The 23,743-nt window shown below is 37.7% G+C and overlaps 1 protein-coding gene across 1 annotated transcript; it reads right to left on the bottom strand.

Moving 5' to 3' along the window:
* Positions 1 to 2,926: 2,926 nt before the first annotated feature.
* On the bottom strand, positions 2,927 to 22,174 carry OPN5 (opsin 5). The gene is made up of 8 exons (XM_087882226.1): positions 21,824 to 22,174; positions 19,780 to 19,925; positions 16,608 to 16,727; positions 14,544 to 14,714; positions 12,251 to 12,585; positions 7,579 to 7,823; positions 6,727 to 6,866; positions 2,927 to 3,709 (listed from the first exon to the last, which is right to left on the bottom strand). The coding sequence occupies exons 2-7, from the start codon at positions 19,916 to 19,918 to the stop codon at positions 6,803 to 6,805; spliced, it is 1,074 nt and encodes a 357-aa protein (XP_087738352.1). The 5' UTR covers positions 19,919 to 19,925; positions 21,824 to 22,174; the 3' UTR covers positions 2,927 to 3,709; positions 6,727 to 6,802.
* Positions 22,175 to 23,743: the final 1,569 nt, after the last annotated feature.

The following is a 23,743-nucleotide window of genomic DNA, read 5'->3' on the forward strand; positions in this document are numbered from 1 at the left end:
TCTTCTTTTTGCTTTTTCAACATATTTCTAGTCATTATCTTCGTTTTATCTTTATTAATTTTCAAGCTGGCTACTTTCCCAAATTGTCCAATAGTTTCTATCAATTTATTTATTGTTATTAATGGTTCTTCAATAATAAAAACCAAATAGGCTGCAAAGGCTTGTAGTTTATATTCTTTTTTTTGGATTTTCATGCCTTTTATCTCTTTTTCTTCTCTAATCTGTCTGTCTAAGACTTCTAAAGTCAATATAAACAACAGTGGGGACAGTGGGCATCCTTGTCTAATACCTTTTTCTATTTCGATAGGATCGGTCAGTTCTCCATTTATCATTACTTTTGCCGTCTGTTTGAAGTATATGGCTTCAATTGCCTGCATAAATTTCCTGCCAAAGCCCATCTTTTCCATTTGGAGTATCATGAATTGCCAATTTACATTGTTAAAAGCTTTTTGTGCATCTAAAAATACCAAAGCCATCTGTTTTTCAGGGTGTGCTTCGTAATACTCTAATGCATCCAAAATTATCCTTATATTATCTCTAATTTGTCTTTTTTGAAGGAATCCATTTTAATCCGCATGTATAAAATTATTCAAATATCTCTTAAGTCTTTCCACAAATACTGAAGCAAAAATTTTATAATCTGAATTTAGCAAGGATATAGGCCTATGGTTTTTGATTTGTTGTGGGTCTGTATCTTCTTTGTGTATCAATGTAATATATGCCTCAGTCCATGATTTAGGTATTTCCTTCTTTGTCATTGCTTCATTCATCACCTCCAATAATGGAAGGGTCAGAGACTCTTGTAATGTCCTATAGTATTCAACTGGTAGACCATCTGGCCCTGGCGCCTTCCCATTCTTTTGCTTCCTGATTGCTTCTGTTAATTCCATCATCGTTATGTTTCTTTCCAGCATCTCCTCCATATCTTTAGAAATCCGAGGTAATTTTGCTTCTTGTAAATACTTTAACACTTTCTCCTCCTCAATTGTTTCTTTTTTGTAAAGTTGTCTATAATATTCTTGTATTATCTTCCCCATCTCTTTATTTCCAAATTTTCTTTGTCCTTGTTCATCAGCTAAATATGTTATTTTCCTCAATTCTCTTTCCTTTTTCAATTTATATGCTAACCATTTGCCTGGTTTATTCGCATTTTCAAAGTAGTTTTGTTTAGCACTTCTTATTTTTGGGGCTAGTTCTTTTTTCTCCAGTAAGTCCATTTTATGCTTTATTATATCCATTTTAATTTTGACATCTTTCTTGTATGGGTCTTTCTGGAGTTCCTTTTCAAGCTTTCTATAATCATCAGTCAATATTTTCGAGGTTTGTCCTTTTTTTGCATTCCTTTTTCTTGTATAATCTATAATTAGTCCTCTAGCATATGCCTTCATTGTATCCCATCAATTTTGTATCGATGTCTCTTCTTTCTTATTTTCTTTGAAGAAAAAAGCCAAGTCTCTTTCCATTTTCTGCACGAAGTCTTTCTCTTTTAATATTGTATTATTTAAAGTCCATCTTGATCTTCTTATTCATCCTTTCCAAGTTATTATCACAGGGTTATGGTCCGCCCATAAATTAGTTTCTATCTCCACATATTCTATATTCAGCAGCAAGTCCATTGTTGTCCATATCATATCTAATCCGGACCAAGATGAATGTCTGTCAGAATAAAAAGTATATCGTTTATTTTCTCTATTTCTTTCTCTCCATGTATCTTTTATATTTATTTACTCCATCATCTTGAAGAAAGATTTTGGCTATATCTTTCTAGCATGTTTTATTGCTTTATTCGTTTTATGATCCAAATTTTCATCCACAATTCCATTAAAGTTCCCCATCATACATATATTATCATATTCCATTTCAATTATTTTGTTATGTAGTCTTCTGTAGAAGTCAGTCTGGTTTTCATTTGGAGCATATATTGCTATTAGAAGGTTTTTCATATTATTTTCAATTATTTCCAACATCAAAATTCTACCTTCTGAATATGAATATTTTTGTTCCGCCAATATTACACTTTTAATATATAATACGACTCTTCTTTTTTTACTTTGCAATAGGGATAAAAAGGTTTTTCCAAGTTTTGGTTGTGTCAATAAGTATTCATGTTGTTTTTTAATATGTACTTCTTGTAAACAAATTATGTCAGCTTTTAATTTCTTTAATTTGTGAAATATTTTCTTTCTTTTAATAGCCGAATTAAGTCCATTTATATTTGCTGAAATTAGTTTCCTTTCTTCCATATTCATACTTTATATGTAGGTTTTATTGCTCTAGTTGATCTAACTTCATGTTGTTCCTTTTGTTGGGTAACTCCCCCAATTGCTCCCTCAGTCAACTCGAGCATTGTCAATTCTTCTTCTGTAAATTTTATTGGGACTACGGGTTGGGTTTCAAATTGCATTTCCATTTCTTTTTCTTTAAGAAATTGATTCCTGGATCTTGTAGACCTCTAGAACTAAGCCTATGGGAAATTAGAGGGGAGATTCTCATTCTCTCTCCCTCTCCCTCTCCCTCTCCCTCTCTCTCAAATTTAGCTTGAGTTGCCTTCAGTTTAGACCAGCTGAATAAACATTCTGTACTTTTCTGCTCTTTCCAACATTATCCCTGCCTGACTTCTATCTCCACTCCTTCCCCCTTCCTCATATTTTTTTAGACTGAAGTTTTGGAAGCTAGCAAAGCATATCGATTTGGAAAAGGGACAACTTGGAAGTATTTAGCATAGGCAACTTCCTTCCCCACCAGGTTTCAGTACAGTATCTATGAATTGATTCACTTTCAGCAGGAGTCCCAGGCAGGTGGAAAAAGAAAAGACCCATTGGCTGGCATCCTGCTAATCCACTGAGATTGTGCCTCCAGCTGCAGTAGCATACTGAAAACTCAATAGAGGACTAAGTCTTCATAAGAAATAAAATACATGAAGATATTGACAGGGATATGGCATCTCTTTTATTTAAAATTACACAGAAACAATACAGTGGAGACAAAAAAACCAAAAACCTATCAGTGAAGCTGCAGAAGTACATCTGTGTTTAAGATGGGGAAAAAGCCAAGAAGAAAGGAAAATAACCCTCTTATTCAATGCAGTGATGAGATGAATTCACTGGAATTCATTACTGTCAAGTCAGATATATTATCTAACTGAATCTAAAATCTGCTTTATATTTTTTGAAATTGCATATTTTTATTTAAGAGGGGCAGGAAATGGAAAAGTATGACTTGGACCATTCTACCACAGAAGACACTTGTGCAAAGATTGCTGTTTAAACCCGCATTCACTAACCTGTGCAATCCTATTGTCCTGGAATTACAGGATGCAAGAGACATTCCTCTGGGGGGTGGGTGGGTGAGGGGAGGGGGCTGTTCTAGAAATCATTAGTTGCCCAGTGGCAGAAAACTCTGCCAGTGAGATTGCCCTTCAACTTGGAAATGAAGGACTCAAAATGGATGAGCTGTAGCCAACCCAGGCAATCTTTAGATCTACCAGATCCCATGTTTGGTCCTCAAACATGAATTCAAAATATGGCGTGGGGGAGAGAGAGGGGGGGAAAAAGGTATGAAGGAATAAAATTATAATCTTCTCCCCTGGCTAACTTGAGCACAAAGGACAGTGATAAATAGACTTTTTCCTGCAGATAGTATTCTCTTCTCTTACAATAGTATGTTGTAATATTCTTAGGATGGTATTGTTGTTCTGTTCTTTCTTGACCTGTAAATGAGCAAAACTGTTCACTACAGCCATATTACTATAAAGGTGACACTTCACTAATATAATTAAATATTGAGCATATCTTAGTAATACATTCATGCTATCTGCACTTAACACAGATTAATTTTTTTGCACGAGGTATGCTTCCAAATCCTCATTACTTTTTAAAGTCGTATTCTATATTTATCTTATTTTGAAAAAAAATAGTTTCCATTAGAGATCCTCTGTTGCTTCATTTTTAAAATTATTTTGAAATTATTCTGGCTGCAACAGATTAGTTTACAGTTCTCTTCTCTCTCCCTCAAACATGTTTAATAAACAAATAACAAGAGGAACAAACAAAAACCCACAGCAAACCAAAACTAAACCTTGATGTAAATTGTCCATAGTTTGTATCAAGGTTTTCTCCCCTCCATGTTTTATTAACTCAGCATTTATTATTTATTATTTTGATTTATACAGCTATCTATCTCACTGTTGCAAATCTGAGTAATGGATATTGGAGTAAAGCCAACAAAGAACAAAATCAATCAGTAACAGTAAGTTATTACATTTAGTAAGTGTACAGTAAGTAAATAATAACAACGGCAGCACAATCATAGCATAAAGGCACCCAAGGACATTCCAACCTAATCCCCACAACCACAATGTTAAGAAAAATCATATTCAGAAGCTCCCCAAATATCCAGGCACCACATCTGAAGCAATCTAGATTTTGAAGGAGTCCAGCAAATGCTAAAAGTAATATGCAGGAGTTGTGTGAATACTAATATTAGGTTGATGCAAATGTGCAAAGTCTTCAAAAGGGATGCTTCAGTACGTATATGATGCTTCTTTTCATAAATCATTAAAGCAGCTGCATCTTTTCCTAAACTTGTTCAGGTTTTGTTAGCTTCTTCCACCAGTCATTTCCTGCCTGCACTGCCACTTCCCTTCACCAGGTGAATTAATCTAAATTTAAGTGTAACTGAGCTTTTGTTGTGATTCCTTGTGCATTTCCTTGTTTCCCCCAGGCAAAGGAAAGATAAGTGCAGTCTAACAGCATTAGAGGAGGATGCCCATCTTGGCCAATGTCCAACTACTCACAAGTCACAAACCAAATTAGAGCAAGGGAGACATACACAGTATAATTATGTTAGGAGGAATATATTGACAATTGATATGACAGCATGTGTGAAACTATTTTACAAAATTGTTCTGGCCAGGTCTTTTGTTTTCATTAAACATATTTAAATAAATGAAAAAAGTACGTAAAGATTTGAAGCCAAGATTTTCACTTTTCTGTTGAGCAATTGAACCACTTCCTTTCCCAACATGGCCTGATAATATATATTAGACCTAATATCAGTGGTGAAATCCAATTTTTTTTACTACCGGTTCTGTGGGCGTGGCTTGGTGAGCATGGTGTGGCTTGGTGGGCATGGTTTGGTGGGCGAAGCAGGGGAAGGATACTGTAAAAACTCCATTCCCACCCCACTCCAGGGGAAGGATACTGCAAAATCTCCATTACTACCCCCCCAGGGGAAGGATATTCAAAATCTCCATTCCCTCCCCACTCTGGGGCCAGCCAGAGGTAGTATTTTCTGGTTCTCCGAACTGTTCAAAATTTCTGCTACCAGTTTTCCAGAACCTGTCAGAACCTGCTGGATTTCACCCCTGCCTAATATTTGCGTAGATTCTCGTATGACGGTAGCTAAAAGCCATTAGCTCTGGGCAATTTTGCACTGTAGCCTTAGCTGCTTGTCCCCCATGCTGTTGGTGATTGTTTCTTCAGGCAAGTACAAAAATTAGGTTTGCCAGAGCTGGAATGATGCTTGACCCAGATCAAGCCCTGCACAACCAGGCATTCCCCTGCTTCTTCCCCTTTCATCCACACAAGGAAGGGAAGGCTCTGCTCCAGTATGGAACGGTCTGTCATGGGTGCGTACCTCATTATCTTATCTGACACTAACACAGCACTTTTCTATATAATTTTCCCCCCTTAAAGTACTATCATAGCACTGAGACTACAATTAAAAACAATAGGGAATAGATTGGGGTGGGTGGATTGATCTACATAGGCCTACAGAAACTTGATTAGCAAGGAAGAACTGATAGTTCAGTTTCATGGAAACAAAATACAACAACATTTTCTTTATTGTAAATTAAAGAAGTTAAAAACATAAGGGGAAGGAAAACTGTGGGCAGACGATGGGAAAACAAGGGAAGCATGAGTCACCCAGCCTGGCAAAAACTAAAAAGTGCTTACCAGGAGATATAAGGATTGTAGGCTTCTAGGCTTAGGGAGAGCTCATTGACTTAAGGGGCCCTTAATGGATTAATAGAAATAACATTTATTAAAAATGCTGAGAAAGTGGCAGCCTAGGACAGAATGTGATCAGCTGCTGGAGGGGAGGGCACATGCCAGGCATTGCAGCCAAGCAGAACTGGGACTACAGCTAGAATGGAAGAAAGCGCTCGAGATCATTATGCTCTGAAGAGCTGAAAAATGCTCTCGTTGAAAACAACAGTTTTGAATTGAAGCTGGAGAATATGGGACCAGGCCACATGGAGGATGTCCTCCACTCCTGCCCTGGGGAAGCAGTAAGTGGTCCATTCCAGTGGAGGGCCAAGCAGAAAGTATGGAATGGCCTCTCTCTTCGCTCTGCAGCTCTTGGCCAAAGGTGTCCATTGCTTCCCTGTGTCATGTGACTGTTGCTGACAGGCTGGCAGCATTTCATTGAGAGGAAAGACAAAGGATCAACAGGGTAAAGTATATGGAATCTAAGCACCAATTTCCTATATTGTTTACTATACTATTACTATGTACTATACACCTATTTATTTGTATTCATTGTAATCGCTTTAAAATATATACAATAAGAATGATGCAGGGAGAATTTTTACCTAATTAAAATACAAACAAAATGATTACTTTTAAAATATATATCTTTGATTGGAATAGCGAGAACTAATATTAAGACCCTGTGAGAAAATACAAGCCAGGAAGATAATTCCCTAAGATGGAGCTGGCGTACTTTTAAAATGGTTTGGAGCAGAAGCAGCTGAGAAGGAAACCTGCTGGTTGGCTGGAGAGGTGTGGATTCCCAGCTCTCAGGCAACATCCAGTTGAGTTTCAGTCATTACTTCAGACTTTTCTGTAGAGACTATATAGAGCCTGCAAGGAAAAGGAAGGAAGGAAGGAAGGAAAGAAAGAAAGAAAGAAAGAAAGAAAGAAAGAAAGAAAGAAAGAAAGAAAGAAAGAAAGAAAGAAAGAAAGAAAGAAAGAAAGAAAGAAAGAAAGAAAGAAAGAAAGAAAGAAAGAAAGAAAGAAAGAAAGAAAGAAAGAAAGAAAGAAAGAAAGAAAGAAAGAAAAAGAAATTTTTATATGGAATTTTTCTGGAGATGCTTGACAACAGATATATATACCTAATCTTAAAGGACAAATCTTGAATGTCCTGTCCATTCCTGTTACTTGAGGGCTCCTCATTCTTCAAAGACCCACTTTAGGATCAGGCCCTGAGGCCATTCATCACAGGTTACTGTACTGGCCTACATCTTACCCCAAAAGTTCTTGCTGAAATCTCTCCACCACAGAGTGAAGATGAGCGAGAATATTCAGCGAGAGAAAGACTTTTAAAGGAAACAAGCTCAGAGGGATTTCTCCGTAGCCACTTTCCTTCTTACGTCTTGTCTCCTTGGGCATTTTTCACAATCAACCTCCAGGACAGAAACCCCCTTATAATGAAGAAAGGAAGAAGGATAAGAGTTTCTTGTTTGTCTCTTGGGGATGGACTCCTTTTTTTCTCTTTGCCTCACACTCCTGCACGTGTCCATTGCGCATCTCTAGTGTCTTTCAAATATTTCAGGCCACTTTTGGAAACCCCTACCTGGATTTCTTCAAGGAGTTTTTCTTCCGCAGTGGCCTAAGAGCTTCCGGATGACAACAGGCTGATTTGCAGTTGATGACCTGGTAAATAACAGGGTTGTACATGGCTGCCGATTTAGCAAGCAAAGTAGGCACCACCGAAACTTTTATGGGAACAGAATCTGGTTTTCCAAAAGCTGACCATACTGATACAACTGCATATGGGATCCAAGCAAATAAAAATCCTGCACAGATCAACATCGCCACCTAGTGAGAAGAAATGCATAACAGAGGACAAGACAACCAGAATAAGAGAAATAACAGAGTTGGAAGGGACATTGGAGGTCTTCTAGTCCAACCCCTGCTCAAGCAAACCATGTCCATATAACAAAAAATAATTCACTTATCATATAGAAGGCATTGTATTATTGGAGACTGCTCTCAATTAGCAGAACAAATTACCATAGAATTTATGACAAAGCGAAAACCTATTTGTGAAAATCTATTTCCATTTGGTATATCAAAGAGGTGCATATGGCCTCTTAAAACCAGGGCAATCATTGGAAAACAAGAGTACACACTAGGATATATTCCCTCTGAGATAAATCCTATTTGATACAGCAGGAGTTATTCCTAAGAACACATATGGCTTCAGTCTAAAAAGATTATGAATGAAAGAAGGCAGAGAAATAAATTAAATCAATGCAATGAGAGTGAAACCACCTCAAATGAGATTAAAGTTGCAAGAGGTCTTTATGGTCTCTGTTGTTCTGGAAAGGGATGAAACCTGTGGATATAACAAAGGACTCATTGTTTTTCCTAACACATTTGTCCTGAATGAGAAAGAACCACATAAATCATTTTACCTGTGCTTAGTTTATGTGGTCTATCTGAAGTTTTGGGTAGAAGTATATTAAGAAATTATGCTTGCCGTTTCTGGGAGCCTGGCCATTATACAAAAAATATATCAACAGATACAATATAATGAAGAGTATCATTCAATAGATCAGGTTGTAATTAGTGGTAGCAATTCATTTTAAATATTTTCTTTTCTAAAATAAAATGAGGAAGAATAAGAAAAATAATAAATTTTAGCTGGGTAAGACTGCATTCACTTGAAGATAATTAGGATTCTCTATCTGACTGGATATTGGGGTTCTTTTGTGGGGGAGCAAATGTACTTTGTCCTGAAATATTTGCTTCTGTTTACACTAAAGAGCTGTAAGATTCCTATTGAATTAGTGTTTGAAGGAGCTGGTAAGTTCAAATGGAGCTATATCTAAAGCATGGGATCTGGTTAGTTGACTTCTTAGTAAATCAACCCACTAAAGCTTAGTGTGGAATGAAAAATTGCCAATTTTAAATGCTCCAGTTGAATAATAAACGTAATTTTTACTCAAATTTTTTTCATAGTTTAATATGTGAGAAACAGAATGAATGGGAGTATATCTTCCTGTCCCTTCCCTGCTGGAGGCCTCCCTTCTCCCTACAGAAAGTGCCTTTGACTCATTTTCAGGCATGTCTCCTCTGCCCTTCGCCTGCCACCACCCCTGGCCACAGACTGCCACAACCACCAGCTTTCATTGTAGCCTTTGAGGGATACTCCCATGGGAAGAAGAGATGAGCAATTCCTGTCACACATGCAGTATTACCAGTGTAGCTGAGCTGTACTCTTTAATTCGATTATGTTAAGTCCAAGTTCATCTATGCTAGTGCTTTATCCCAGTTCTGTTTCTCTGCCTTCTGCTTTACTTGTGCTGAATGTGAGCCCCTCTATATTTCTTCCCCCTTAGATTACTTGAATAACTTGTATTTTGCACTTTCTTTCTTCAATCAAGTTGCGTGTTACCCTTTACAGCAGGGGTCTCCAACCTTGGCAACTTTAAGCCTGGCAGACTTCAACTCCCAGAATTCCCCAGCCAGCAAATTCTGGGAGTTGAAGTCCTCCAGACTTAAAGTTGCCAAGGTTGGAGACCCCTGCTTTACAGTACTACTACTTTATTTTTCCAGAGAGAGAGAGATTTGGAAATAATGTTTTGCCTTATTTCCAGGGGTGAAATGCTCCCGGTTCAGACCAGCTCGGGCGAGTAGGTAGCGATGGCGGCGGGCAGTTCGGAGAACCGGTAGCAAAAATCCCTGCCCCCGCCCCCCATGCCCAGCTGAGCCCCGCGATCATCAGAGCCTTTTCTTCCTTTTAAATGGCTCTGATGAGCCAAGCTCTGACATCCCAGCTGAGTTGCCTGCTAATCAAGCAACTCAGCTTGGATCACCAGAGCCATGTGGAGCCAAGCCTCCAGCTTGCTTACATTATATTTATTTATTTATTATTTATTTATTTATTATTGATTGATTGATTGATTGATTGATTGATTGATTTTGTATACCGCCCTTCTCCCGAAGGACTTGGGGCAGTGAACAGCCAGCAGATAAAATACAGAAAATACAAAAATTAAAACAATATTAAAAACCAATTAAATTAATTTGGCCCACAGTTAAAACACCCCCATATTAAAAACCCATAATTTAGCAATTTAAAATGAAAACAATTTTAAAAATATGGTCAAAAATATGGTACCTTAGCTGCTGATCGCACGACGATTGCAATCCATGCATCAGCAAGCAACTGGATTTCCCTGCCTGCAATCAAGCTCATCGGTGAGCAGCTCTTTCTGCCTGCCTGCCTTCCTGCCTAGACTTGTGGACTTCAACTCCCAGCAAAGCTGGCTGAGGAATTCTGGGAGTTGAAGTCCACAAGTCTTAAAGTTGCCAAGGTTGGAGACCCCTGTTCTATTGGGTAAGTTTTTTCCCCTTTGGGAGCTTTAAAAAAAATAGTTAATTGGGGTTTCTTTTAGTTGTTCTTTTTTTAGACCTAGCCATTTAAAGTTTAGGAAGTTTTAAATTTAGCTGCTTTTATATAAAAATAAAAATAAAATAAAATAAAATAATATTTGTGCAGCTTTCTGAGATTTAGTGTCTTTCTGTAGTATTTCACTCTAACTACACAAATACACAAAATCTCACAAAGCTGTATGTGGAATTTTGTGTGTGTAAAGTGTGAAAGTTGGTTTTTTGGGCTTTTTGTGGCTGTGTGAGGTTCCTGCTTGTTGCAAGGGCCATTTTGGGTCTAGCACAGCTGCTTTTACATTGTGGGTGAGCCAGTTGTGTTGTGTTGTGTTGGGTGTATGTAAAGTGTGAAAGTTGTTTTTTTGGGCTTTTTGTGGCTGTGTTAGGTTCCTGCTTGTTGTGGGGCCATTTTGAGTCTAGCACAGCTGCTTTTACATTGTGGGTGAGCCAGTTGTGTTGTGTTGTGTTTTGTAGGTTAAAAAAGGGCAAAGAAGTGACATTGACTTGGCCACGCCTACCCAGTCACCTTACCACCAAGCCATGCCCACTAATTAAGCCACACCCACAGAACCGGTAGCAAAAAAATTTAGATTTCACCCCTGCTTATTTCTCCACTTTCTCTGTTACTCATGTTGAGGTTGGATAAGAATCTCCCTGCTACCTCTGTCGTCCACGTCTTCTATCTCCTCCTTCCCAGCTACTGCTTTTACCATCTTCTCCCTTCCTTGGATTCTGGGTTCTTTTGGGATCCTTGGGAAGATGGAGTGACAGAGGCAGCCTCTGAGCAGGAAGCAGGTGGGTGCAGCTCCTGAGGCCAAACAAGGGAAGGGAAGCAAGAAAGGACCTTTTCCAGGAGCATTGAGGCCTGCTAGAGTTTAGTTTTTGAATTCAGCGGGGCAGGAAGCCCAACTCTGTCTGAGCTGACTGGAGGGAAATAGAGTTGCAGGCAGGGAATTTGTGATTTTTGTTTGGTAGTTGTGCTCCAATGTGTATTTATAGAGCTGTGTGCAATTCTTCTTCAACAGCATTCTTGAGAAAATGAAATATATATTTATAACTGCTGTAAGGACAGTTGGGAGCTAGTCCTGTATATTTCATGTCATGTCATTTTCTTTTCTCTTTTCTTCTTATTTACTTATCACTTTTTTTAATTTTGTTTTACTTTCCTTTCTTTAAAAAATTGTATTGATTTTATTCTGTAAAAAAAATCTCTTTAATAAAAATTAATTTTTAAAAAAGCCTGCATTCATGTGTCAAAGCCATATATATAGTTATCAAACATTTTTTAACGTAATTTCAAACGAAGGCACATGTCCCATTTCACACTTCATCTCCTATCTCATCATTATATACTATACGCAATTGTGTGACACTACATTGTGCTGTAAATATGATGTATTTACACCACGGCAAATCAGCTTGAAGGAGGTTTAGTTTTCTATGACCAGCAGCTGGTGATGGTGCATTGAGGCTGGGGAGACTCTCAGGCTAATTGAATGTCATGCAATCAACTTCATGGTTTAAAACACTAAGAAGGAATTGACTTGTTTTTCCCCAAAGAAAAACTCTGCCAGAGAAAAACTCTGCTAGAAAAAAAAAATCTCTGACTAATGTTTGTTCCAAAATCTATTTTTAAGCCAGATTCTAGGTGAAAAGGCACAAAGACCTGAAGTGAAAGGCTGGTAGTAGACAGGGGGATAAGAGGGTAGATTTGTCAAGTTCAATTTATTTTCCCACTGGTTGCCCAAATATCCCTTTCTTTCTCATGCACGGTTTTCTGTTGAGTCGTCCCCTCTATTCAGCCCATTCTTAAACAAATAAAATAAAACTTAGGGATTGTATGCACCTACCTTAGTTAGTTTTATTTCTATTTCATGGCTATCCTGAATCCTGCTGTCATAATGAGCTACATCCTTGCTGGATGACTTGACCTTTGCTATTATTTTAATATAGCAAAACACGATCACAGCAGTTGGGAATACAAGGCAGAAGAAAAGGATGTTGAGAATGAATGCCTGCCCTGCCACTGAACCTTGAGCCAGCCACCAGTCCAAGGTGCAGGATGTGCCGAAGGGCTCAGGAGCATAGTTCCCCAAGCCAGCAAAGGGAATCGTGGCCCAGAAAGCAGCATATGACCAGATAATCCCTAGGCAAATAAAAGCATGGTGTCTCTTCAACCAGATTCCTAGGAGAGAAAATTGAAGCTGTAATTGATTAAGTCTGGACATACAGGTATCCTCGACTTATGACCGCTCAATTAATGGCAGTTTGAAGTTATGGCAGACCTTCAAAATCTACTTATGACCCAGTCCCACAGATGCTGCAGTGCCCCTGTAGTTGTTCGCCCTTACAATCAACCACACACATGAATGCATCCAGTTATGTTTTTTGTAAAACTACACACACACTAATGCTTCCTAGGAAAGGTTTTGGGAATGGCGTGTTTTGACTGAAAGATCAGGGTTGTGCCACATTAGTACAATGCGGCATAATACTAATATGCTATGCCACATTGGTGCAAGTCTGAAAATCCCCCCCCCCAACTTTGCATGTAGCTGAGGTTGTTTAGAGCAGATTTTGAAGAGCAACACAGGAGGTATATGACATGTGTTGTTTTTCAACATTTTATCCAGGTCTAGGTGGTAAGCTACTCCTAGATGGTACTCCATGTGTACCATCTTTTTTTTTAATTTTTTTTTAATTTTTTAAACAAAACATAAAACAAATCCATCATCCATTACAAATGTAAACAGTGTGTCAGACGGTTACAAATCTTTTATGCTTCATCCCCATATTCAAAATTTACTAATTATCTAATTTCTCATATTGTCAAACAAATCAACACCCTCATTTATCATTTATTTAACAATGGCTTTGTCGCTTCAAAAATTTTATTTTCAAATATTATATTCATTTCATATTTCATATTTCATTTCCATGTTTTATTATCTAGCCATTGATAAAATAAATCCCATATCTTGTAGTATTGTTTATCTTCTTGTTCTCTAATTTCAAATGTCAATTTACTCATTTCAGCACATTCTATGATTTTCTTAATAATTTCATCATGTGTTGATATTTTCTCATTTTTCCAGTTTTTAGCAAACACAATTCCAGCAGCCGTTAAAACATTCACAATCAAATATCTCAATTCTTTATTGTATATTTCTGGCACAATCCTTAATAAAAAAATCTCTGGCTTAAAGTCTAGATGTTTTTTTGTCATTTTTTCCAACCATGTGTGGAGTTTAGCCCAGTATCTTTTAGCTTCTACACATGTCCACTACATATGGTAATATGAGCCCGATATCTGATGACATTTCCAACACTTCTCAGATTTGTTATTGAACATTCTCACTATTCTTGTCAGGGGTAGATGCCATGTGTACCATCTTTACACATTCCAAAACCACAGAGTTTTCCAGATGCTATACAGACCACATTAGCCTTCTATCCAGATTGCATTAGGTAGCAAAATGGAGCAGTGTGTCCCTCACTCGTATGGCATAGTTCCAGAATTACACTATGCTATTGAGCAACAAAGCCACCCATTCCAATGCTCTGGAAGGCTCCAGAGCTCTTCAAAAACTAAGTGAGGAGGAATGTATGAAGCTTGGTAGGTGGGAATCAGCCCTAAGGCCAGAAGGGACCTGGTAGAGAGTGGGAAAAGGTCTGACGGGACCCAAGGAGTGGGAAGCAGAGCACAAGATGCCTCATGAGTTGAGAGAGGCCTCTCAACCTGCATGTTTGTTTAATGATTCATTGGGAAGAGCAGGGATGGGGTCATTAGGTGAGATGCTTCACTTAATGGCTGTCATGACCTATGACCATAATAGGTCAGCCCCATTATAGTCACATCTCAAGGACTACCATACTATGGATACCCACAGCTGTAATTATGTCTGCACATGCATATATATGCAGACGCATAGAACAGAAGAGAAGTAGTGAGTCAAAGAATGTCAAGGAATTCAAAGATGGACAATTTGTATTTGCAATCTAAATGAAAAAGTAGTAATTAAGGCCTGATAAATCACTCAAGAATGGATATATTTCAGACATTGTCTCACAGAGCTGACTGGGAACCCTGGAGTGCAAACTTCAACACATCTAGGGAAAAGTTGTATATAAGTTTCAACTTACCATAAGTTAAATAGCATATTTTGAAATACCGGTCCAGGCTGACTGCAGTCATGGTAATAAGACTTCCAACTCCAAAGAAGAAGCCAGTCCATCCATACCAGCGGCAGCCACTCCAACCAAAGATCCAACGGTGGGAGAAGAAGGCAATGATGCTAAATGGCTTTCCTGCCACTGTAAAAGAAAAAAAAAATTAGAGGCAGGTAAAGGTCTGAAAGAGTAAAGAAAAATGTATGTAATCCCCTTCAAACAATATAAAAATTAAGAAAGGAAAGGAAAGGAAAGGAAAGGAGGGCAGGGCAGGGCAGGGCAGGGCAGAGGGAGGGGAGGGGAGAGGGGAGAGGAAGGGAGGGAGGGAGGAAGGAAAGATCAAACTGAAGAGAGATAACAAATTTTATAAGATACTGGTAATGACTTCCTTATTTAGTCAGAGTTCAAGGAAGGTTATAAAACTTCATGCTGGAAAATATTGCAGATATTTCTCAAAATCCAATTTAACAGCCATAACATGTCTACAAAACATGTCAATTTCCAGATTTTCTGCATGTAAGTTGATGATTTCTTCAATAGGATTGACCACAATGAAGAAGTGGTTAAAAAGCCTTTTCCTGATCAGTGGTAAATTTCAGCTTTCAAAGTTGAGAGAAATTGCTGAGATCGAGATGTTTTTATTACATGAACTGTTGTACCTTTTTCAGCTTCTTCCAATTAACTCCATTCATAACTGAAAGGTGGGAAAACATTACTTTTGACCTTCGCATATACAAATTAAAGTGAAGGCTGTCTTAGAAAGTAATGAATACTATGACATGACAGTGGAATGGCAGATTTGCCTCAGCCAATGTTTTGCAGGTCATAAACGATCTATGATACCAACAATGCTACCAAAGTATTGTTTCTTCTGAGATATATCTGATGTTTATATATCCAACAGAGCTGTTTTAGAATGTATCACACAACAGAAGTAAAACAACAACAACATGCTATATAGATTTGAATTCAACATTTGAAAAGTCACTGGATTGGAATGGATCAGATCAGACTGAGATAAGCAATAGTGAGCAAAAATGATATTATTTCCACTCAAGGGTGCTCTTATCATACATATACCCTCAAACCTGCTCCTGAAAGCAGGGATTTCCAGAGCAAACAACTGGAGTGTTATGAGGGAGAACAACAATGGAAAATCTGATTCCATCAGTAGAAGTGCTTCTGCTAAACACTGAACATATCCTTGCATAAGTCTGTTTTCCCTTAAATGTTTCTTTTCTTGTAGTATTAATGATATCAGCAACATTTCAACACATCTATGCAAAGACTTTGCATGCTTCATAACTTTCAAGCTAATTCCTCATATATCATTTAATATACAAAATGGACTATATATTTAATCACTTTTATTGAAATTAAAGAAAGCTAAGATTTTTCTTTGACTATATAAAAGAGTCATTCATGACTACATGAATAAATTTGTTACTAGCTGCAAATAATTGTGTTTAGAAAATAATTGCTATAATTAACTATTTTTCTCACTTTATTTTATGGAGTCTTTATTATCAAATTAGCAGAGCATTCCAATTTTTTTAATTCATCACATTTAATTCATCGTTAATTTATTAAATGTAAGGTTCAATTGACTAAATGATCAATACATCTGAAGAAAGAATAAAGATAAATTTTATTGTATAGTATTATTTAGATTTTTTAAAACGATCATTCACATGTTGTTATATTCTGTAACAGCATTCCCTATTCTGGTGCCAGCTGTGTTAATCCATAATTTCTAAAATTCCCAGCTAAGCCTTGAGTATATCCATTACATTGGAGGACACCAGATTGATGAAAACTGATTGATATATAATGCATTCAACTGCAATACTGCCTTTACTAAACTCCAGATTATTATTTAAAATATGCATTGTTTCAATTATTATTTTCCATGCTGATTGGCATTAATCATCAGAAATTTTAAAAAATGATGGTGATATTTTATTTATAATTACTATAGGCCTAAGTCGCTTACAGTACCCAAAAATTTCATTTTCAGCTGAGCTAAAGTGGAATTACCTGAAATCCCCAAGTCACAGACTGCTAGATTTACCGTCATGATCTCTGCTGGCTTGAGCTTCCTTTTCCGTTGTATAGACATATAAATAACATATCCGTTGCCTAAAGTGGATAGGATCCCTACAGTAAAGTAAAATTTGACAACAAGAGTGCTATCAGAGTAGAGAGAGAAGACATCTTGCCAGAAATGAATGTTTAGTTTAAAACATGAAGATCTTAAAAGAGATAAACAGGATTAAAAGATCTGGAGAACAAGAATGCTCTACAGCAGGGGTGTCAAACTCATGTGACGGCGGCATCATGTGACGTATTGGGACTTTCCCCCCCTTCGCTAAACTGGGTGTGGGCATGGCCAGCGTGTGATGCATCCGGCCTGCAGGCTGGGAGTTTGACAGTGCTGCTCTACAGCAAACCCAGGAAACTTTTTCTCTTTCTGAAAAGCTACATTTCTTTGTAACCAAAGTTTTGGGACTACAATATTCTATCACTGTCTTTCATGCATACCTCCTCTATACATTCATTTCCTTTCTCTCCCTCACACAGAATAAATGATGCATATCTCTCTTTCTCTCTCCCTCTCCCTCTCCCTCCCTCTCTCTCACACACACACATCCCTCTCCTCAGTATTCTAGGGTGGGTGGGGGAATCACATTTTTGAATAAAGGTAAATGTACAATGACAATAATTTGTCAGGTCACATTTTCTTGTGACCTTCCCCTTCTAAAGAAAGAAACCCTTCTAAAGTCTTCTAAAAAGTTTTCGATGGAACCTTTATTTAAAAATATAACAGGCATCATCTTTTTGGAATTGCATCCAAAACACAACAAAGCCCTAACAATTACATTATTAAAGATGAACTTGCTTTTTAAAAAATCTCCATCGGTCCTCTTTTTCAAATTCTCTCTCATTTGTAAAGTAGACTACCCCAGGATGCAGCTGCTGGCATAAACATATTCACATGTTCTTTCTTATATTTTATTTATAATTTTTGTATCTCTCCTTTCCTCCAGAAGCGGAATACAGTTAGAGTCAAACATTATTCTCACTCTTGACTATCTATTTCCATGATGAAATACATAGGCAAATAGTTCAAAAAATTCAGGCAATAGAAGGGAACAGCTCTATGGAGGGGAACAAATTTCTGAACTAAGGAAAGATGTGTGACAATTACAGGGAATCTTTACCAAAGAAGCAAAATGCCTTTGAGCTCATGATCCCCCAAGAATTTGTTTTACTGTGCTAGAATGAGCTAGAGGAGAGAACTGTAGATCTGTAAAAATTATAAAAACTTACTTAATTCAATTTCAAGGATGCCTGACTTCTTAATGACTCTAGGCTGCTTACAATTGAAAGAGGAACACCCCCCCCACAATCAATTGGAAAACAACACACAACTGAGAAAAAAACAAAGGAACTGTGAGGACCTCACAACCATTCTATTCCAACCTTTTTTTAAATGATGTTCTGAATGATGGGAGTTATTTGATGCCATTCTACAGGGCTGATGAGACACACTTCCTGGGTCTTGCAAGATGAGCCTCTTTCATTGATGAGACTTGGAAAGCATCCCCATGCCATGAAAGCCTTTATAGAATTAGAATAGTTCCTAGAAGCTGACTGGTAAACAGCACAGCTCATGAAACAGTGCAACAGACCTATTGCTACTCATGCCACAGGATTGTGAACAGCTATATACCATTCCAAAGAATCTTCAGGGACAGCCCCATGTAGAATGCATTACAGTAATCCAATCTTGGCAAGTTATGACATACACTATCACAGTTCCTGATGCATCTTGAGTAAAAAACAAAAATCAATATTTTACAATAGTCCTCCCAAAGATATAGTATTTTTTTCCTCTTTGTATAGGCTTCTATATAATATGTGTATACATGTGTGTCTATGTATGCATGATGCGCATTAGTTAGAAATCACATTGCATGTGGAGCAAATTTTCTTTTTTCCATGAGAAATGTCCATAGAATCCCTGTTCAGGTGGCAATGGAGAGGTTCCTTTCATGTTGAAGTACAGATAATACTTGATTTACAACAATTCATTTAGTGACCATTAGAAGTTTCAACAGCATTTTAAAAAGTGACTTATGACCATTTTTCACATTTATGACTGTGGCAGCATCCCCATCGTGATCAAAATTTGGGCACATGGCAACTGGCATGTTTTTATGATAGTTGCATTGTCCCAGGGTCTTATGATCACCATCTGTAACCTTCCCAGCTGACCTCCAATAAGCAAAGACAGTGGTGGGATCCAGATTCACTTAATGACTGCACAACCCACTTAACAATTGCTTTGCTTAGCAACAGAAATTTTGATCTCAATTGTGGTCATAACTACTTATAGTATAGGTCCTATACAATACAATACCTAGACATTCTGCATTTCTCCTTTTTGGAGCCTCTAGTTTGGCTGCTGAAATTAATTGGGACTAGTTGGTGGGAATAGCTCATTGGAATCCAGCAAACATAATTTCTCCAAAAACACAATCTTTCTTTCAATTTGTTTCAATGTTCTGCTTTTTTGAGAAATTCCTACTCTATGGATTGCACAGAAAGGAAAAGCCTTATCACATCAGCAGGATTGAAAAAAAGAGCTATGGCTGGCCAAATTTTCTTCTATTTTGACTAAAAGAGAGATGAGTAAGAATGTAGAAAAATTATTCCACCAGTTCCTCTGATAACTTTGCTCCTAGAAGAATCTATGGCTGGAAAAATGCTAGCTAACGAGCCAAATTTGATTAACATTCATCCTCTCCCTAAAAACATCCCTAGATTTTGATCTCTCTCTCTCTTCTCTCTTCTCTCTTCTCTCTCCCTCCCTCCCTCCCTCCCTCCCCCTTGACATATCTGTCTCAGCCCCAAGCAATTGGTAGCAAGATTTCTAATTTTGGCCAATAGTTTCTGAGAGGATGAAATAATCGAACATGACACATCACAGAACTCTTTTAAAAGGCAATTCTATCCTCCCTGATGACTGAGTACAATTCAAATAGTACTGCTTTATGGGTTATGGTATACAAGGAATCTAACAATCTAACTATTACTGTATAAAATTCAAAATTAAATCAACAGTAGCAGAGTCTTATCACAAAACAGATCTATATACATTTCAACAACTCCTACCAGAACAATAGCTAAAACAGAACAATCTTACCTATTATTAATAAATAAATTCCAGCTATTATGTCAGCTTCCTTTGCAAGTTTTGATGCAAAAGGGTCTCCATCTGGCTGGTGGTGAGGAAGATTAATATCTTGGGATGAAGCATTTTGCCTTGAGTACATTCCAGTCATGCTGAAACTGATAACAAAGAAATAAAAGGTTACTGAATCACATTTATCTGAACAGGAAAAGAGAAAACAAATGATTCAAATAATATACAATAATGGAATAAAGTAAAAAAAAATCTGGCTTAACGATGCTTCCATTATGATTTTGCAATGCATGGAAAATAATATAATTTTAGTTTATGGCCATGAATCTATGATCCACCTGTGTGTTACAGCAAAGAGACTATTTGCATTAAAAATTTGAATGCAGATTACTAATTAAACATTACATGTTATATTCAAAGTCCCTTTATCAAGAACAAAAAAAAATGGTTCCACATTACCCTTACACCTTATTATATTCCTAAATTTGCTGATAATATCGTACCAAGAATAATTTTGCCACATTAACTTTAAAATAAAATGTTTTATTTAAATTAGCACTTCTGAGGTATACCTATGATTTTGGGGGATTAAAGATTGGACCATTACTATTACCGTAGTGTAACATTAAGGACAAATGAATAACAAAACCACAAGTCTCTCTCCTGAAGAGCATATGGTTTGCATTGATGTTGGATGGACACAACTCTGGAAAACTCTGCAAAGGGAGGGGAGGAATGGAAAGGCATTCCTGCTGAACAGTGGATATGAGGAAGACAAGGTGGTCTTCTTAACGTGCCCAGTTTTGGTTGATAATTAGACATTTTAAATATTTAGAAATTGCTATTATATATCTCAAGAACTAGCAACCAACAATAAGGCATGTATAGAAGGACTAGAATGGAATTTTACAAGTGGGCAAGAAAGCAGGTGCCAATGCTATCACTCTTGTTTCAAATACACATGCAGTGCTACATTCAGGTGGTTAGTCAGCAGAATGGAAACAAATCTCGACTACAACCAAGAAAAGGACTAGCATTGTATTCCTCACGCATTCCTATCCTGTGTCTAGTCAACAAACTGCAGATTCTGCAGGTAATTGAGTCCAACAGGCAACTGCAATTGAAAGCTGACTTTGATACAAACTATCCATTATAGAGGAAAAGGTAAAACCTGTTACTCCTCTCTTAAATAAAAAGATTAGAGCATTATTATGACTTACACTTTAGAACTGTGTTCCCAAACAGTGTAAGATTTGGTACCACAGCTGGATTGAAAAATCACCTACGAATCATAGAATTATAGGCTCAAAAGGACCTTGGAGGTCTTCTAGCATAACCCCCTGCCCAAGGCAGGAGTTCTTATTCCATCCCGGACAAATGGTTGCCCAGTCTCTTCTTGAAAAACTCCAGCGATGGAATACTCATAACTCCAGAGACTGAGCTGTTTCATTGATTTTTTTTTCTCACTGTCAGGAAATTTCTCCTTAGTTCTAGGCTGGATCTCTCTCTGATGAGCTTCCACCCATTACTTCTTGTCCTGGTTTTAGGTGCTTTGAAAAATAAATTGACAGCCCTGTGACAGCCCTTCAAGAATTGGAAGATAGCTATCATGTCATCCCCAGCATTTTCTTCTTTAGGTTAAACATAGTTTAGTACCAAGGAAAAATTCTGCTATTCACTGCCAAGGTATTAAAACCGATTTACTTTATAGTTAATATAGCTAATATTGCTTATTCTTCTGGTCTGAACGGGATCCAGCAATTAATATGTATTTAGCAATTTTCACACTTGTGATTTACTTTTAGTCCTATCTGTCAAATTCTGTACCAAACTGAATTCTGGAGTAATACATGTTAGCAAGCTTGTGAAATATCTTCCTTCAATGAAGAATTCATTTAACAAGCCAAATATTCCCCAAATAATAAGGCTTAAAAAAGAATTCAATCACACAGTAGCCAAAATCCATATATACTTCCACAGAAACTCCATGTATTAATAATCATCCAATATTTTCTTAATGATAAAAGCAAGAATCTAAATGTACCTTAAATCTGGAGCTCTGCACGACACTTTCCTACTAAGCTCTGCCTTTGATCTCCAGGTTAGAATGAATTCTTCCAGTCTTGATTATATCCAGGAAAGAATTCTTTGCCATTGGATGTGCCGACAGGTCCAGCAGTTGAAATACCTGATCTTAAGGCTTCTTCAGATACATCCTGCCATTTTCACTCTGCTATTTGCCTCATCCCTCTCCTCACTCTCTCCTTCTTCTGGAGTTGCTTGAGATCCTGGTAGTTGATTTAGGGATTATCTCCGAGAGCATCTGAAAATCAGATCTGCCAGATCTCTGAAGAGCCAATTACATCTTCCAGAAGGGACAGTAAGAGTGCACCTGCTGGGCATCAAGCACATTGGGCAAAACTCATTTCAGTCCTAGAGTTTGCCAGCTACAAGTCCTTTTATAAGGATTGAATGTATAGCTTTCAAAAAAAAAATCAATGGTACATTAGTTTTATAGATTAAAAAACTCCATATATAAAGACCAATGGCCACTTGTGCAGCTAGCTTCTAATCAGCTGAACAACTGATGCATCTTTAACAAAACTACATGGCTGTTAAATCAAATCCAAATGCCAGTTTAATCTGTCATCTGCTTGGAATATTAACTTTTATTTCCCAGGGGATGAAACTACTATTCCCACAGGAACGTACTGGCAACTGGCACGCAAAGGTTCTGTCAGAGATGAAAAAGGCTAAATGCTTGTAGCGGATGAATGAATCCTCTCACCTTTTAAAGCTAGAGGCAGAGCTTGGAAGCAGTGCTGATAGAGTATTAGACACTGATTTACAGGAGGAAGATCTTGCCTTGTTTGGCATTTTCTGGTCCTCCCTGGTATCATATTGTGAAATGTTAGTGGTTTCCCTGGCCTCTGAATGGTGGATGGATTCTTTGGGGTTGCTTAATGCTGGGGAGGGAGATTTTCTTTTCCAAGCCCTAAAAATAGCCTAGGACAAATTTTATTCCAAAAGCAAAGAGCAAACAATTACTGAATTGTACTAGTTTTGGAAAATAATCCTGCTTCAATGCTTAGTGCTAATTGTAGAATGAATGCTTCATCTTGATGTGCATACTCTGAAGCAATGATATCCCAAGAGGTGAGGTAAGGTAAGATGGGAAAAGGGAGAAAGCCTGTCCACGGGCTTTTTTAAATTGAGGTGAGATGGTAGAACAAGAGGAAAAACTGCCTTCTGGAAGACTAGCAGAATCAGGGTTGTCCCTATCCAGGGGAAAGGCCATTCCACAAGGCAGGCATCATAATAGAAAAGGGATGCTTCCTAAGGCCCATCAAATGTTATGGCTTCTCCAATGGGATCTGGACCTAATTTGTTTATAGAGAGAGGAAAGTCCTCCAAGACTAGAGGATTTTGCAGGGCTATTACAGAGCACCTTATAACAACACATTTGAGCCAGAAAATCAGATGTTGCTCCTCAGACCAATACAGATTATCAAGGTCCAAGCAGTATGTGTCAGGTTTCCAAGTAACACCCCCAACCAAATAAGACTCTGAGGCCAGCAGTTCCTCAAAGTTCCATTTTATTAGAGATGTCATATTGGCACATCTGAGAAAACCCAAATCTGAAAGCCCCCCGGGTTTTCCCTAGCCAAAGGAAAGTCAAAGTCCTTTCCCTTGCACCCACAAGTCCTTCACATGGTCCACTCAATCTACCGTCCCAACTGGAGATATGTCCCAGTCACGTCTCTCCAGGTGCAGGCTGAATATCCTTGACTCCCAGAGAAAAGAATGTTATTTTGGCTATCTATCTCTACTCACTCCATGCAACACCTCTCCCAGTTTCTCACAGCAGGCCTATGCACTAAATGGCAGCCCTGAAGTTCCAAAGAGAAAGATGGCCTCCAGGGCTGACAGAATTGAAGTGTTGTTATCTCATTAAAGAAAAGGT

This window comes from Pantherophis guttatus, chromosome 1 (genome assembly GCF_059756535.1).
Source record: "Pantherophis guttatus breed Tessera chromosome 1, ASM5975653v1, whole genome shotgun sequence".
NCBI lineage: Eukaryota > Metazoa > Chordata > Lepidosauria > Squamata > Colubridae > Pantherophis > Pantherophis guttatus.

Bases quoted from the DNA above. Each gene is read 5' to 3' on its own strand.
- OPN5 (XM_087882226.1), bottom strand. From the start codon at position 19,918: ATGACTGGAATGTACTCAAGGCAAAATGCTTCATCCCAAGATATTAAT. The intron at 16,728-19,779 runs GTAAGATTGTTC...ACTTTACTGTAG, and splicing joins AATTTATTTATTAATAATAG to GGATCCTATCCACTTTAGGC. The intron at 12,586-14,543 runs GTAAGTTGAAAC...TTTCTCTCCTAG, and splicing joins AATATGCTATTTAACTTATG to GAATCTGGTTGAAGAGACAC.